Source organism: Ambystoma mexicanum, chromosome 13, assembly GCF_040938575.1.
Source record: "Ambystoma mexicanum isolate Mex_15411 chromosome 13, UKY_AmexF1_1, whole genome shotgun sequence".
NCBI classification, from domain to species: domain Eukaryota; kingdom Metazoa; phylum Chordata; class Amphibia; order Caudata; family Ambystomatidae; genus Ambystoma; species Ambystoma mexicanum.
Window position 1 is genome coordinate 101,147,046 of NC_090938.1, and position 16,960 is coordinate 101,164,005.

General features: G+C 45.9%; 1 protein-coding gene across 15 annotated transcripts in view; it reads left to right on the top strand.

Moving 5' to 3' along the window:
* Positions 1-16,960, top strand: part of HIPK1 (homeodomain interacting protein kinase 1) — a 413,229-nt gene that overhangs the window by 238,763 nt on the left and 157,506 nt on the right. For 11 of the 15 annotated variants that reach the window (XM_069633380.1, XM_069633373.1, XM_069633376.1 and 8 more), the window contains 2 exons: positions 7,715-7,729; positions 8,160-8,278. In XM_069633380.1, the coding sequence (XP_069489481.1) occupies positions 7,715-7,729; positions 8,160-8,278 (134 nt within the window). The remainder of the gene's footprint in view (positions 1-7,714; positions 7,730-8,159; positions 8,279-16,960) is intronic. The other 4 variants (XM_069633377.1, XM_069633378.1, XM_069633386.1 and 1 more) reach the window with 1 other exon arrangement.

Genomic DNA, 16,960 nt, shown 5'->3' on the forward strand with positions numbered 1-16,960 from the left:
ACATATCAAACTGACGCCCCAGCTGACCCTGTGGCCGCCACGATCAGGACATCGAACAGACTACTGCACCCAAGACTGGAGCATCGCCCATACTATAAGTGGCTTCCCATCTGACAACTCCCAGGACTCTCCCCCACACATGAGACACCTCCTACGACACTCGACGGGCTTGGGCTATCGAGCACTAACAGATCTATACCCAGATGGGAAATGTATCACCCCTCAGACATGGCGGCCCGAGCACGCTGGCTCGGCGCTAGAACTGCTACAATACTTCAGACTAAGAGCGGCTGTCCGAGAAACGTGGCCCACCTATCCAAACGAGCCCCCGGACTCATCTGAGATCCAATACATGGCCAACTCGGCGGGCACCAGAGGCATAACATCTTCTCTGTATAAAATGTTGTTGGAGAAATCTGGAGGTGTATCCTCAAACCACAGGAAGCATGGGCGGGGGAGTTGGAATTGGAAATTACAGAAGGTATGTGGAACAAAATGTGCGCGCACACGCGTAAAGTCTCCCTCAATGCTAAGTTCAGGTGCATACAATACAAACTCCTCAACAGATTATACTACACACCACATAAAGTAGCGAAATTCGCACGCACCCTGACCCACAGCTGCCCGAAAGGCAGATACAAAGGGGCAGACCACATCCACATGTTCTGGTCATGCGATGCACTTGGTGTGTTTTGGTTGAAAGTGACGAAAGATCTATCAGAGATAATTGGGACCTCGGTGGACCTAGATCCACTCGCCTTGCTGTTTGGAATATGGTCTGGGGACGAAGTCTAAATTCTTGAACATAAGCGCCTTAGTGGCCAAAAAATGTATATTGAAATGTTGGAAGTGCCGTTCTCCCCCTACATTTGAAATTTGGTTGAATTCCCTCACTTGGACACAAATGTGCGAAGAGGAATACATTGGCTCCCTCCCGAAGGCATCTCCACCCAGAAATGTGTGGACTGAGTTTTGTACCTATTTGAACAATAGACGGTGTTGAATGGAGAGCCACCCCCTCGCCAAGTCTGCTTGGAGGCCCCTAAGTCCTGAACTCTGCACGTTGTATCATTCCGTAGGCTTACACCCCCTCCCCCATGGTACAATCCTCGAAATATTGTAAATGTTTATGGACAATGTAATACTGTAGTTCCTTTCTGTATCCATGAAACGTATGCTGTACCTGTCACAACTTCCTGCCAATAAATAAAAGTTTAAAAAAAAATCCTCCGTACGCCAGAGGGCTGTTATGTACTATTGGCATAACAAAGCTGATCAGAAAGACTGATCAATTCTTTGTGCCCATGACTACTGGAACAGAAGGGTGATCCCGTCTCTAAGTCACCTAATACAAAGTGGATAATCAAGTGCATTCAAATGTGCTACTCCCTCTCTAGCAACACAAGCACAGTCTACACAACACACAGACTTCTTTGGCATTTATAGGAAATGTCCCGATGGATGTAATTTGCAAAGCGGACACTTGGGAGTTCCACACATGTCTTTACTCGGCATTACTGTCTGCATACACACTCCAAACAAGATTCACAGGTGGGACAAGCAGTATTAAATCATCCATTTCCTGCTGTATCTTCTAACATCCCACCGCCTTTTCCAGGTACTGCTCTCTTATCTAAGCAAAGCATGTGATTCTAAGCAGATCTGCAAGCCTCAGAAAGAATACCTCAACATAATTGTATTACTGATGCTTGTATCTGTTTATATTCACATGTGCTCCCCCTTCCTCCCCTCCTGGAGTTGGTACATAGAACTCAAACATCTTACACTTGCTCTTATGAATTCACATACTTCCTCTTGTCAGAAGCAAAACAATCTGAGAGACTTGAGTGGGCGACCATGGTTTCTATGGACGTTTTACGTTTTTATCTAGGGATAGTTTTACAGACAAGCCCTGTCGACAACTCTTTTTGACTTTCGAAAACACGTCAGCAATTGCACATACCACTAGATGCAGCCTATGCATAGCATGCAAATCTAAGCAGATACAATCATCAAATATGATTACAGTTAGTAATGTATGCCATATACAATCACCAGTATGTTCACTAATTATACTTCAACATATAACTCGACCAAACAATGCAGGTATGAAATGCGGATCTGTTAGATAGAATTTCATTTTTGTGCAATGTTCTCCACACGTGCGAGTCCCCATGCACTTTTTCTGGACTCTTGGATTTTTGATTAGTTCTGACAACCTTCCCCCCTCAACAACCTTCCTCCCTCAATCCGTCTTAATCTACCTCTGGAACCTTTTTCAACGCTTTTAATTGTATCTTTTTGGAGTCATGCTTTACTCCACCTTTTAAAGTATGTGCAATTTAATAAGACAGCACGTTCTGTACAGTGTTGCTGGGAGCTCATTATGCTGCCCTTTTTATTTTCCGTGTGATAACGGTTTCCAAGGCTGGGGGGGGGGGAATACCTTTTTATCCTGCCTTACTATTATTTTGCGGAATCAATAACCCCATTTTATGTGGAGTGCTCCGGAGACGCAATGTATCCCTTTTTCCACTTCTCCTGTAACATTCTAGTTACTGACAAGTTCATCTGAGTGGCTGATGGCAGTCAGTGTTTTCTAATGGTGTTTGTGAAACTTACATGCAGGCTGCTGTTGCAGCTGCTGTTTCAGCAAGGGACATATGGGTCACCCATGTGCTAAAATGGTGCATGTCTTCTTTTTTTGCTAACACTTGATGTCTTGTCCTTTCTTGAGCCTTCTACCTAGCTCGGTGGGGGAAGTCTTGATAGTTATTTTGTGTCTCTGGTTTCTTTGCAAAAGCCTGCCAAGCCTCGGAGTGCCTGAGGGACAGGAAGTGGGGGAGGTGACCGAAACTCCCCTGGTCTTTTTCCTGCTGTGTGGCTGCCTGGATCCAGTTTGAACTGGGAGGCTGGCTGACCTTTTGTCCAAGCCAGCCCCCAGCTTTGCATGCAATGCTTAAATGGTGATTCAATGTGCCAGCTGTTTTTCCTGCATAAAGCCGGGGGTCCTGGAGCAGCAAGAGTCGATACATGGAACGAAGAATCTGAGGAAATATGAAGCCCTTTCGAGCGACACCCAGGGACTACTGAGTTACCGCTGCTGCTCCAACCCACTCTTCTGATCTACAGGTAAGATCCATACTGGACCACTTCCTCCCCTGGACTGGTGGGCCTAACCAGTCTTGAGACAACCTGCATTTTGAACTGTCCCGCGAAGACCTGTGACTGTCCTGAGCTGCAATTCCCCAATACCCAGGGACCTGGACCAATTTGCTGTGCATAGTCTCCGGAAGCTCTGTTTCGGCTGGAAATTTGCGGGCATCCTGTTGGATCTACAGTGGCTCTTTCCCACTCTGAGACGTCTCCTCTTCCAAGTCGAGGAGCAAGAAACTTGGAGAAGTCTGCCATGTAACAACCGTCGCTGACATGAAGCCTGTGTAGAGTCCCAACAAGTCAGTATCGTGAAGATCGTCTACTGGGCGTCCTATCACAAGAAGCCGACAGTCTGCTCCCTCCAAATGTTCCTTTAACCTCCAGGCCAAGAATCCAGGAGCTACTGTTTCCTCATCTGGGCACCCGCCTGTGGCAGTCTTTTCTTCCTGAAAAGGTAGTGTACCCCTCCTATGTACTCACCTGTGATTGCTGTGTTATATCGGACTCCTGAGCTTTGAGACGCATTGGGGTGGACAACCCAACTGTGTTCTCCCAGTCTAAGGACACTGGTGCTTTGGTCTACAATCCTTCAGCGGGTCTACCTGACCTCCCTGAACCTCCTTTTAACTAAACATTTTACTTACCTGCAACACAGAAGAAAGCTGGTATTTTCTAAAACGTTGTCAGTGTCTGCCTTACTTTGTTTTGCCGTTCAGAGGCCCGGGTTCCCCAGTGCTGCCTCTGACGGACTCTTGTCCCCAGATGGAGTTGGACTTTTAAAGTACAGGTTGCCTAAAGATACTTAACAGTATCTGTGCTGGGTTACTTTATGTTGGTTACACGGATCGATTTGCTACTTAACTGCATTCATCTAAAGGCTACTATTGCCTAAGTAATCCTTATATCTATTACTGTATACATGTGAATGGTTACTTACTTGTGATTCTAACATTAGTTGCCTTAGTATTTATAATAACCATATTTTTATAAATCTACCGTGTATAAGTCTATTCTTGACTACAGGTGTGCCCTGAGTTCTTTGTACTTTTACAGCCCTTCTCCCTCCTATACTAAAACTGGCTGCTCTGCCATTGCTACCAAACCTTTGGGTTGTTCATGCCAACGTATGAATTGGAGTCCTGTACACCTAACAGTGAGTCTTCTACAGTTATACCATAGGTGGACTTTAGTGAAACACCCTAGCAGGATGCAGTATGACGATGGGAACCGACCACAATATTCTCACTTTATTAGTCCAAACCTTAAGTTGAAGGGGGGTCTTGTGCCCCAAATGTCACAGGGTCCAACAGTGTTTCTCACTGGTATAATTTCCCTTTAGAACGAATACAATGGGCTTGTGATGGCAATTAGTTTAAACTATTTAAAAGTTCTACAACAATTTACCCAAGTGTAGGTAAGTTATCTTTCTTCCAGAACCAAGGTTAACCCTGGGGCAGGCGGCTACCGGACCCAGGTTTGATGATCAAAGGTGAGTAGATTGGGAGACGTATCCCACAGAGGACAGTGGGGGGAGGCGGGAGGGGTTGAAGGGCAGGCACACTGACTTACCCCCCCTGACTCTTTTCCTAGATGTTATCGATTGTCTGGGGTCATTAGGGGCTCCATCTTCTGTCCTTTGTTTCAGTGAGGGGTGCCCAGATTTGCGGGCTCAATTCTTATGGTTGGTTGCAACTGAAAAATATCCTGTTGGCGAAGCAATGCAGAATCACACGATGCAGGTCTACTTGGAACACTTCAGAGGATGGAGGTAGGTGAGTTCCAGTGACTGTCACCTTTGGCAGGTGATGACGGGCGTCCATCCAGTTGCGGTCAAAAGAGCTGCTCCAGGACTGGTTCTCTTGAAGTTAAAAAACTGACATTTATGTGGAAGGCGACTTGTGGCACAAGCTGGTACAAAAGTTCTAGACTCTAATGTGTAACGTCGATGCTTCTGCCGAGGTAGCCCACGAGAGAGTTGGTCAGTCCACTGGGCAGTCTAGGGACACTTGCGAACGCTGACAAGCTGGGTCCTTTGGAAGGCATTGAGACTAGTTGGTCCCGGTATTATCCAATTTGTTCAAATAAAACTGTCCATATGAACGTTTTGTCCGAACTTGGGTAGTACTGTTTGTTCGCAGCCTTACATGAGGAACCGGGGCTGCAGGGGTGTCCCCTGCTTTCTTGACATGGGAAGCGGGTGACTCAGGAAAAAAGGGACCCTGCAGCGTCAGCTCTGGCCCACGTTTGAGGGAAGGAACTGATGCTGCGGGGCAGAGGAAGGAGTGCCGGCGACCTGGTAGAAGGTAAGTAGGGGAGGGGGGATTAATATAGGTCTACTTTGGGGGCACATGATTGGGGACTAAAGGTCAAACAGACTTGTGGCAGAATAGATTACAATCACTTCCGCTGCTGACTTTGGTCAAACAACCTTTATCCGTTGGTCCCACTAGTCAAAGGGCTGAAGCACCACACAGGGTGTTCGGTGATCAGGCAAATGAGCGGGGCTTCACTGGAAGGGATGCTGGGCCACTTCAGATGTCGTCTTTGGATCTTCAGCGCTCTGCTCTTCTTGGAGGGGTTCTCCGCCAACGTAGATCGGAAGAATAGCTGCAGAGGTGTGTTCACACGCACCAGCTTGCCCAGGGAAGTGCATGACCTTATAAGGACTTTCCTGACCTGAAAGGGCAGGAAGAAGGTTAAACTCTCAAGAACAAGCAAACATCTCGTGGCACGGCCATTTTAGGGCACTAGCTACATTTAGAAGCCATATGCGGTAAATGAGAACCTGCACACCAAAAATAATCAAAAACAGTGAATATGTAACTGCTCCTACCAGCTTGTCTTTAGGCACATATAAATGTAACCAAACATCCGATTTGTAAAAAGCTAGGGGTGATACAAAAGTGTCAATCTTACACTGCACCTTAGGTGTTTGCAATTGTAAAAATGCAATAATCCAAAAGGAAATTAGTTTCCCAGTAACAGCGGTCTGCAGGACTGATCAGTTTCCCTAAAACAATGAGCAAAAGGGAAGGGAAGTGAAGCTGAAGTCTTTAATTCCGTTCACAAATTCAGGGCTGGAACAAAAAACGAAGCAAAAAGAATGGGGTTCTGTAGGAAACTATGGTGGAAAAGTTGCAAAAGATAATCATTCCTAGAACGCAGTGTTAAGTGACCACAGAGGGATACAGCAACAAGTCACCGGTGCAGGTGGTGCCCAACACCCTTGGGACGAGCGATTCTTCTTTATCCAGTGATTCCCATGCCAGGGGTGGGTGCTAGAGGAGCTGAAGTGCGAACAGGATGCACTTGGCAGAAGTCATTGATGCAGGGTCCCACATCGTCCTTGGCTTATGGATTCCCCTTCTGGTTCAGTTTTCGGCTTGCGGGGGCTGTGGTTGTGAAGAGACCCCAGGGAAGAATAATTTGCGATTTGTTTAAAGAGTTGCACCAGAGAGGAGCAAGCGGTGGAAGCTACAAAAAAGCCACCACCACTCTGGAAGACTTTGGGAAATCCATCTCAGCAGTTAGGACTGTAGGCAGAGCATATAAAACACAAATCAACACTGTCAGGCTTTGGATTAAGCCTGGCTGGGAGAAAAACAAAACGACCCCCAGAAAAGCCTGCACAATCTACAGGGGGCTATCGCATATGGTAAAAAGTTTGCCTTTTACCCAACCAGTTTTAATCCCAAAACACTGTCACAAAGTCTGCGATAAAATCGATTGTGTCGCTCCGACAGTCTACAAGGGTTTAACTTTGCCGTGTGGGATTTCATCTTTGCTGGCGCCGTTTGTGCGGCATGTAGCTTGTATAAATAAAATGGTTCTGTTATAACGCGTTTAATACTGAAGACCCGATTCTAAGTGCGGGACAGGATTCCAACCTGTGTTTCCAAGACCATCATCACGTTGCCCCTGATCTATCCCCCTGGCTCATATACTTGTATATGAAGTACGTGAAGCGTCCGACTAGCATTTTTCAGGAGGTTGGCTGTGGGTGGGGGAGATGTGCGGATGCTTCTTTTAATGTTTGTTTAGTGGTGATTTATAGTGCTCAGTATATCCGACTGCTCCAGATTGTGAGCCTGAAACTAGCCGTCTGCAATCCTTTTCAGGACAAGTAAAGCGGAGTATGCTTAAAGTGCCTTTTAAAGGCACCTGCCTCATGAAATGTCTGTGTGTGTTCTGTGAACATATCCTGCCTTTGTGGGGTGCAGGCATTTTCTCTGGGTGCATTAGTGTTAGTGAACATTGTCTGCTGTCAATGGAAGTTTAGATCTTCAGAGCATTTCTCAAGGCAGGTTTGTGTGTGCGCGCTTTGTTGCTCAATTAATGAGGGTGCTCATTCTGTAAAGCTTGGCCTTCAACATAATGGGACTGAAGTCAATTGACGGCAAAGCATACGAAACCCCATAACACGTTCCATGACAAGCAGGCCAAATGACCAGACTGGTGCATGCCAATTTCTTCTCATGTCACGTTTGTGTTTTTATTCTGAAGGTGTCGTTTGCCTTTCTTTGACCTTTTTTTCTGTCCTTTACCTCTTTTTCAGTAGACGTCGAAGGAGAAGGTGGGACATGTCACTTTTTCCCGTTTGTGTGAGAGACTGGGCATTAGACTGAGTAAATGCCTGCTTTCGTTGGAACATGATTATTCCACTAAAAGCAATAACACGACCTTCTCATGCCTTACTGCAGAATGGGGCTAGGAGTGTACATGTTATAATGCTTGCTGCTAGATGCACAGTTATGCTTCTTTTGCTTCTGATACTATACTCCACTAGTTTGATGTTCAGCCCTTTCCTTTCGATTCCTTATGCTCTTGCTAGGTTGACACTTCCTTTTGTTTCCAAGAGCAGAGGGTGGCCCCTCTTGTAGCAGCTCGAGTCGCATCGTGCTTAGAGGTTCTTTTGATGGAAAGCATTCCATAGCTTGCCTTCCATTTCTCAGTGTCCTCCTGGCAGCATGTCCTCAAATGATTTTTTTTCTTCCTAACCACAGGTCTTCAAGCCACCACAAAGCATTCTGGTTTCCCAGTGAGAATGGACAATACTGTCCCGATGGTACCCCAAGCACCTGCTGGGCAACAGCTACAGATTCAGTCTGGAGTTCTAACACAGGTACGCTACGTCACTGAATGTTTGGACCAAGTGGGTGGCAGTATTTTTGGTTTTAGTATGAAAGGTATGAAGCCTTAAAAGTATCGCCTGTGTTGGGATATCAGCACAAACCATTTCAAAGTTTCATAAGAATGGCTTAAAATTGCATGGGGGAAGCTTGATTAAAATGTTTTATTTTTATAAAGGTGTGCAGTGTCCCAATTTCAAGTCTGAGGCAAAGTATTTTAAACATCAATAATTGTTTGTTATGGTAATCCCTCAGGATAGAGGTAATGTTGGAAACAGCTTTTCAATCTGAGCAGTAAAACCTCTGTGTAAAATAGTGACTTTAAAATAACTCTGGCGCCTCGATATGTTCTAAGTGACCTTAGTTGACCAAAAGACCATTGCCAGAGGAGGTCTATCCTTTGATGTCCATTTAATGATCAGATGTTGATTGTAATGTGATTCATGCCATATTGTGATTTTAAAAGCCCACACACAAAGTGGAAATCGCTCATTGTTATTGAAAACATAATGCAAGCCCCCATAGAGAAATGATTATAGCTCAGAGCCACTTTATAAATTGATCCACGTGTGTTGGATTTAAAATTCCCTCACCAGTCAGTTTCTGTCCTCAATCATATTTTTAAGTCTTTTGTAAGAGGAAGTTTATTTTTCTCCTTTTCTTCAATATCCTTCCATGAATGTTGTCTCTGGATACCTTGTCTCAAGTCCTCATTAATGGTCAATGTGGAACAATTTCAAGAAGTATGTCTTAAGTAGGTTTTACCTGAAATGTGGAATTGCAAACAGAGGGGATTTGGCACACTTTTCAAGGTACCAGATGGGACGGTTGTCGTCACATCGATTTGCCTCACTATCTCGGTACAGCATTCTTGTGAGGGGACTTCAAGGAGTGTAATCTTGCTTCTGGAGGTCCAGCAGGATTTGACCAAAGTTTCAGCGATATTCATTCTTCGGATGTTGATTCACATCGCTCTAGCTCCATGTCCCAGGGTATTGGTGGTTTGCAGCTCAGGAAGGTCACAGCTCGTTGTGGGATGGCTAGACATGCAGGTCTTAAGACTGATTGGCCCCACCAGTCTATGGGCCGGAGTCGTCTTAGTCTTCGGTACTCCTCTGCCGCACTCCTCTGCTGCATGGAAGGAGGTGTCTGCACAGGCAGTGGTTGCACAGGCCTCTCCAGTTGCTGGAATTAGCTACAGCTGCTTTTTCTAGCTCCATATGCCGATTTGTCTTCAGCTTCCAGATCCAGGCAATTTATCCAGGTACCCAGTCAATCAGCACACATGCTACATTCAAATTTTGGTGGAGTGGCTGTCCTTTCAGGACAGCCAGCCTCCCATTTGGAACTGGTTCCAGGCAGGCGTATCAGAAGACATAGGACTGAAGATCCGGATTCTTCCCTCACTTCCTGCTTTCACAGACACTGGTGCCTCGGTGGGCTTCACAAAGAACTCCCGTTGAGGACGAAACTCAAACCAGGACCTCCCCCACCAAGGACAGCAGAAGGATAAAGGACGGACAAGCACACACACGAAATGGTGGAGGAAAAAAAGAATGCAGACACCATTCTAGCTGAATTACTCTTCTGTCCATTACCACAGCTGTGAACACAACCTGCGAGTAAAAATCACACAAGTCGGTAGCACACAAATACTGCCACCAGTCATAAAGGTATGCTTGTCACTGTAAAATGTTACAGGAGCAGTCAGATGGGGTATAGCGTTATCCTCTTAGCACATCCCATAAGGGGCTGATCTCAGAATATTAAATGTAGAGTGGATACAAATACCTACCACAACATGTGTTCTACAAGGCAAGTAATTAACCTTTACTGAAAAGTTACAGCAAAAGTGAGAGAGGGGATACTATATCTCCTCGGCATGCCACATAAGGTGGGGTGTGCTGATTTGACAGTGGGAATTGTAGGAAGGATAAAAGTTATGCTTCTTCCATTGGAAACAGTAGTTCATACAAGAAACCCAAGAGAAAATAAAAAAGGAAGCCCAAGGGTTTCCCTAGCAACACTGCACAGAAAGTGATGTGTGCTGCAATAGTAAAATGTAGATGCCCAATGAGTTCTAAGAAAGTAGGAGTCCAAAAATAAAGTATGGAGATTCACAAAAAATGACTTGCATAAAAAGAGTAAAAGAAAGGATTAGTGTGGCAAGAGGTTCCCACTAACTTGCGAACATAAATAAATTCCACAAGTCCAGCAAAGTGCTGGGGGTCTCGTATGTGAAGTTGATTTGGCTTAAAAATGAAAATCTAACCAAACATATATGAAACATCACTTTCTTAGCTTCACTTCCCTTGGCCGTCTTTCAAGAGGGACTATGATATGGGTCTTACTTGAGCACTCCATTTTTACATAATTATCTAACTTTCTGACACCAGTGTAGGGGGCAACAATAACCTACCACTAGTTGCATGAGTGTGCTGTTGAGCCAGATACTGTGGCTGCTAGAAAAAGCCGGCAAATGGTGTTACTTAATGGCCCTACCAAGCTAGCCAATCCTTTCTCCTGGCAATGTTGTGTTGATCTCACTTTCTTTAGCTCAGACAAGAATGTGCATCGACCTCTGCAAAGGACATTTGCCAAACAATGGGCATATGTTTTGTATTTATTTGTATAGTGCCAGTTTTACCATTATAGTTTCAGTGCGCTGTTGGTGGGAACGCCCTTGGTGGACCAAAGTCCAGAGTGTTGGAGTTCTTGTAGCACGATTATGATGCTTGTGTGCATTTGGCTGACAAAAGCTTAGCAGGACTGAACAGGCTCTGGTAGAGAAGCAACCCATGTTGTAGGCATGTGGATGGGTGCTGAGAAGAGCAGGGGTGGCGTCGGTGCTAGACTCGCTATGAGTTCAGCGTGCTTGAATTTATCGTAGGACTGTGCTGCATTCTGGTGTCAGAGGTGTTGAGATGTAGTTGGGTGTAAGTAGGCAGAGAATTTGTCAACACCACATTTTTGTTGTCCTTGCTACATACTGATGTGTGTGGTTAGCCATGCCTGCGGCCAGTGGAGTGGTGTATTATACGTACCTTTCTGCCATTGGGGGCCCTTTGATGTTTCGGTGCCCGCTCAGATATTTTGGCCTTTTCTGTTGGTTCTTGCAGCTGTGATTAAAAACGGTTAGCAGCAACAACAGTCTATGCTCAAACTAATTGCATTGGGGCACGGGTTGTGCTTAAGGTTCTTCTAGGTGGGTCGGGTGTACGATTAAGATGGTTCCATCCTGTACATGCCTGGTGCAGTCATTCATTAATCCTGTGCTATTACATATGCAAGTGCTGTAATCAGCTAGCAGTGCTTGTGGAAAGGCCGGGTCATGATAACGTGTGGTCCGGGCGGCCTTGAACACGGCCAGCACCATCAGTGTTAGGACTGATTTTCTATACTCTGGCCTGGTAGACAGATGCATAGAAGGTCAACCTATATTGTGATGGGGAATGCTCTGGGGAGCTGTAGCCAAACCAGTTCAGGTGGCAGTGACAGGCAGTCTAGGCTAAGTACTTCAGAGGTGGTGAGCTTTTAAAGGGTCAGCAATGAGTTTACACAATGGGAATCACAGATTACGCTTAGGCAGGACGTATAAAAATCCAATTATCATTTATTGGCCGAACACACGACTACTGGTAGGTAGTTATACACAACACTAGAAAAAATAGATTACATAAATACATTCACTTATCAGAGGGCATACATCACAAACTCCTGGAAAGGTAAGATTATATTATGCACTTTAGGTCCACAGAGAATGATCCCTAAATTGAAAAGTCCAGCCTCAAGCTGTCTGGGGCCTTTTTCCTCGGTAAGGCAGGAGCAAAAGCAGGTAGGGTCTCTAGGTTCCAGTGAAGGTTTCTAATTGTCAGAGTCCAACTTAAACTAGCTAGCAGAGGTAGCCGCAAAAAGTCTTGCGTGAGCAAGCAACGGCAAAGTCAATATTGTTACAATAAGTTTATTATAAGGCAGCACACTTCTAATGGGAGTTTTGGGGGCAGGTAAGAATCAGGGTCTCTTATCACCCCATACTCTGATTCTTCCCAAAACTTGGCAGGTTGTTAGAAGAAGGTCCGAACTTGCTTTTCCCGCTGTCGGCCTCAGCCCTTGATTCGCAGGGGGTAACGGGTTCTAGCAGTCCCTGGTTGGGATCTTTGGCTGGTGCAAGGACTCTTGAGTGATGAATTTGGTAGAAAACAATGCAGCACCCCTCTCAGGACTGGCCTCAACGCAGATAATGCATTTTGGACAGCGGTCACCGCAGCACAGCGATGCAAAGGGACTGAACTGCTGCGGTCACTTTCCCTCCTATCTCGGGTCCCGTTGATGCTAGGATACCGAAATTATGCAGAGGCAAGTCGTGTAGGGCAAGCTGAGGATCCCCAAAGTTTGAGGCCTCAACGTGGAATGGTGACGTCTGCAGGCGGTAGCCCAAACTCAGAGCTGGCCAACCACTGGTTGGGCCAAGGACACTTCTGACGGCTCTTTCGCAGGGCACCGTGCAGGTGTCCAAAATGGATGTTCCCTCTACTCCCAGGATCGCGGCTCCTTCGCAGGACTGCTGAAGATATTCAGCAAGGCAGGGCTCCTCCAGGACAGCAGCAGAAGTTGGTAGCCAGGCCTCCTTCCAACGGGTCTCCGGTTTCTTCGTAGGTCTCAGAGCTGGATAGAAGTCTTGGCTCCTTCAGGTTTCTCCAGGATCTCGGAAGAATGGGTGCAGGGTCCTCTTATCCTAAAAGCCAGGTAAGAGCTGAAACTCATAGTAGCCAATAGCAGGACTAGCCCACACACACCCCAGCAGTGGTCCAATCAGGACCACTGGCTGGAACATTCATGCATACCACTCAGACACAATGTAGCCAATTTGTGGATTGGGACCAGACAGTCCCTGCCCACATCCTGCCAGCAAACACACACAGCCCTTCAGTAGCCTGCCAAAAGCTTCTGTTTTCCCGGCCACTGGAAGTCCTTATAAGGATTTTCCTTGCCTCGTAGACCAGGAGGAAGGCTAAAGAACAAGTTGGCCAAAGGACAAGCAAAAAAACCATTTGGCAAGGCCGTGTTTTGACACTAGCCACAGTTGGTAGCCAAACGCGGTAAAGCTAAAATGAAAAGCACCAATAAGTCCTTGCCTCCACCAGCTTGTCCATTTAGTACACCTAGAGTCATCAAAAATCCTTTGTTATTCTAGGGCAAAACAAGTGTACTGCAAAGATGGTTTTGTACAATGATAATTTACCACAAGTGACAAGTTACTAAAAGTAGTAACAAAGTCGTAAGACTTACGGAAACAATGTTTCCCGGTACGGATGGACTGAGGGACATGTCAGTTTACCCATAATAGATGAGCAAAAGACGGTGTAGTGAAGCTTATGGCTTCACTGCACAGTACAAAGTACAGGTCAGGATCAAAAATAAAAGCAAAGCTTGAGGGTCCATAAAAGTGGAAAGAAAGGTGCACTAAAGCGAAATCTTTCCTAACAATCTGGTGTTTGTGAAAAGAGGTTGGTTGATGCCACAAATGCAGCCAGGACCACCTGGAGGGAATGTTCATATATTTGGGATTTTAGGAGCTTTCAGGATAGTGCTCTAAAAAACCAGTTTTTGAGTTTTTTTGAAGAAGAGGTAGTTTTTGGTGCAGAGGAAGGGTGTTCTAGATGGTGGGCGCTAGAATAGAGAAAGCAGAGCTGCCAACTCTGCTGGAGTGGTGCGATGGAATGGATGATTTTGTTCTGAAGGAACTCTGGTCCTGTAATTTGGAGTGCTCGGTGTGTGACACACACATGACTTCTAAAGTTGCTCTTAGGCTAACGGGGAACCAGTGCAGGATTCTGAGTGCGTTTTGAATACGTTTAAGTTTCCGTAAAGCTTCAGTTTCACTCTTCTGTTCTTTAATTCGCATGTTATGGGGGAAACTGACTAGTCCTTCAGCTGTCAGTATGGGGAACCTTTCCTGCAGGCTTGTAACTTTGTTGCCTGTTTGGGTAACTCTTTATCGTTGTGCAATGAATCTTCCAATGCATTGCAATGGGGGTTCTTTTTGTGTGACCCTAGGCTCCACTCAAGGGATTTTTTGGTTACCTACGATGTACTAACGGACAAACTGGTGGCAGCAGTTACTTTTTTGTACTTTTACTGATATTTAGCCTTGTCGCGTGTACTGTTTGGCTACCAGCTGTGGCTAGTGTCGACAATGGCCATGCCACAAGGTTTTCCGATTGTACCTTGGCCTTCTTGTATTTTTGGCTCCTTCGTGTCAGGTCAGGAAAATCCCTGTAGTGCACGGCATGTGTGGGAGGAGTCAAGTGGTTCGAGCCGGTCTGGTCCTAATCCACAACTTGGCGTCAGAATGTCTGGCGTGCGCGTATGCAAGCATGAGACCCACAGTGGTTCCTGATTGGACCACTGCTGGTGTGCATGTGTGGGGCAGGTCATCCCATTGGAGGGATGAGTCTGAGCACTCGCCTAACTTTGGATAACAGGAGCCCTGCAGCCATTCCAGGACATCTGAAGGAGCCAACTATCCTGGCAAGCTGAGCAGAAGGACGATCTTGAGGCATGCTTCACAAGGCCTGGCAACCAAATCCTGCTGCCTGCGAGAAGCCCTGCGTGGTGACTGATCTCCAAAGGCCTTCATTGGTGCTTCAACCCTTTGGAGTGGTGGGACCAACCATTCCTGCCGTCTCCTGGTAACTCTGCAAGTGAGCCTGTTCCCATGGCCATCCAGTGGGCTGTCCAGCTTGACTTTGGGCTACCGTAATAGGCGTGCCCCAAATCCAGTGTTTTGACCTTGGGCTTTGTGGATGGCCAGCTTATTAAACAAGACACCCTTCCACCAAATTTTGTCGTCTCAGCTCCTTTGGTTCATGGGATAGAGGGCTGCGTCAGACTGCAATATCGCAGAATTCCCCTTGCGCCGCTGTGCAACGGTGATGGTCGAAGTGTAGCTTCCTGCGTCAACTCCAGTGTCCTGAGAGGTGCTGCAGTGGTGTCTTTCAAATTCTTCCTTCCTGAGGATAGCTCAGCAGCAACGTGCTTGCCTTGGAAGCAAGACAACACAGAGCAACACAGGTTCGATCCTGGGTCTGCGCTTAGAGACCTCAGGGTATTAAGCGTGACCAATCTGGCCATTTGGGAAATGCAAGAAAGGCGGGAAAACTTACCTTTGATGACCACCTGTAGATCTTCCAGGTCTGTCCCAAAACCGAATTAAGAGCAGTTAGTAGTGAGGATACTTAGCAGTGGCCTTATTTCATCCAGAGTTTCCTAACTTCAGGCTACGTTTTAACACTATTTGGCTTAATTAGTACTTGCTATCAGCATCCTATAGCTGGGAACAGTTTTGTTAGCAACAACAGATACTTACCTGACTTTTTAATCCTTCCTCACTTCTTCAGAACGCTTCTAACTTTTTCAAGTTGCTGAAAAGTATTTGAACTTTGAACTTTATGCATTTCTGTGTGCTTTTACGCACACTTTGAACGTTGGGAACAAGGCCCCATTCATCTTAGGGCTGGACTTTCAAAGGGAAGATTTTTCCTTTCCTCCATTTTTGGGACATTTGCCCTCTGTAGTTTGAGAGCAATCAGACCAAATATTACCAGCAGTTAATTCATGCTTTGATTGGTATAATTCAGTGCAGCGCAGCACCAACAATGTGAGTCGGCCCATGAGGAATCAGGACACAGACCCCACTGACCCAACCCTCAACCTTCTGCATACTTAAACCACACAAAGCCACACAACCATCTCTCGCCCAGCAATCCGCACGCACTTTACCACACTGCATCAACACATATACATCACCTACAGCACTCGAGGTCTCGCCCAATCCGATACTAGCACCAAAGCCTAGCAGTCGTGTATACTGAGCTGAAGCTGCCAACAGCACATCACTTCTCCTGTTCCCCTCCTCCAGACTAACCATACCCATCCTTCCTGTTTACAGATCCGCCAGACCACCTCTGGACCCAAACATAATTATTACAGCTCTTTGCATGTACCTAGGTAAAAGCTGCAGCTTAAAAACCGCTCCTTGATTGCAGCCAGTCTGCAGGAGCTCACACTGTTGGCAGAGGAGCTAGTACCTTGAATGATGAATATCACTCACAAGCGATGCAAACTTTTTTTGTTATCGTAATATGTCCCATTATGCCTTTAAACATTTTCTGCGTGTGTCCCAATGCTCTTTCATGCAAGTTCTCAAATTAGTTGGCCAACTTTAGTTACACGAGCTCTTCAATCTATGAACAGGACCTAAATGGCTCCCAGAAATTTTGAACCATTTGACACTTTTATTTTAGATTTTGCACTTTTTTTTCCGACTGTTAAAAAAGGACCCTAGACAATGTATACACTGAGCGATGGCAAATTAACAGCTGCAGGTTAGAAACACGTTAAGGACTAGTTTATTCAATGGCTAATACTTACAAATGGTTCTTCTGTTATTTTATGCTCTCTTGTGCCTAAAATTGACAAATGTGGACACTGTACCCAAAGGTTCAAGCCTGGAAGAATAGCATGGCGCTGCTGCTTTCATGAAGGGCTCCCTGCTTGACATAAATGACCGTGTGCTTCCCTAGTTTCGGCTCCCTTTTTGTATCTGTAGTAGGATTGTGTTTTCATTGACGTTTTAAAACGCTCAGCCTAGTGTAATGGGTTACGGTTTGACC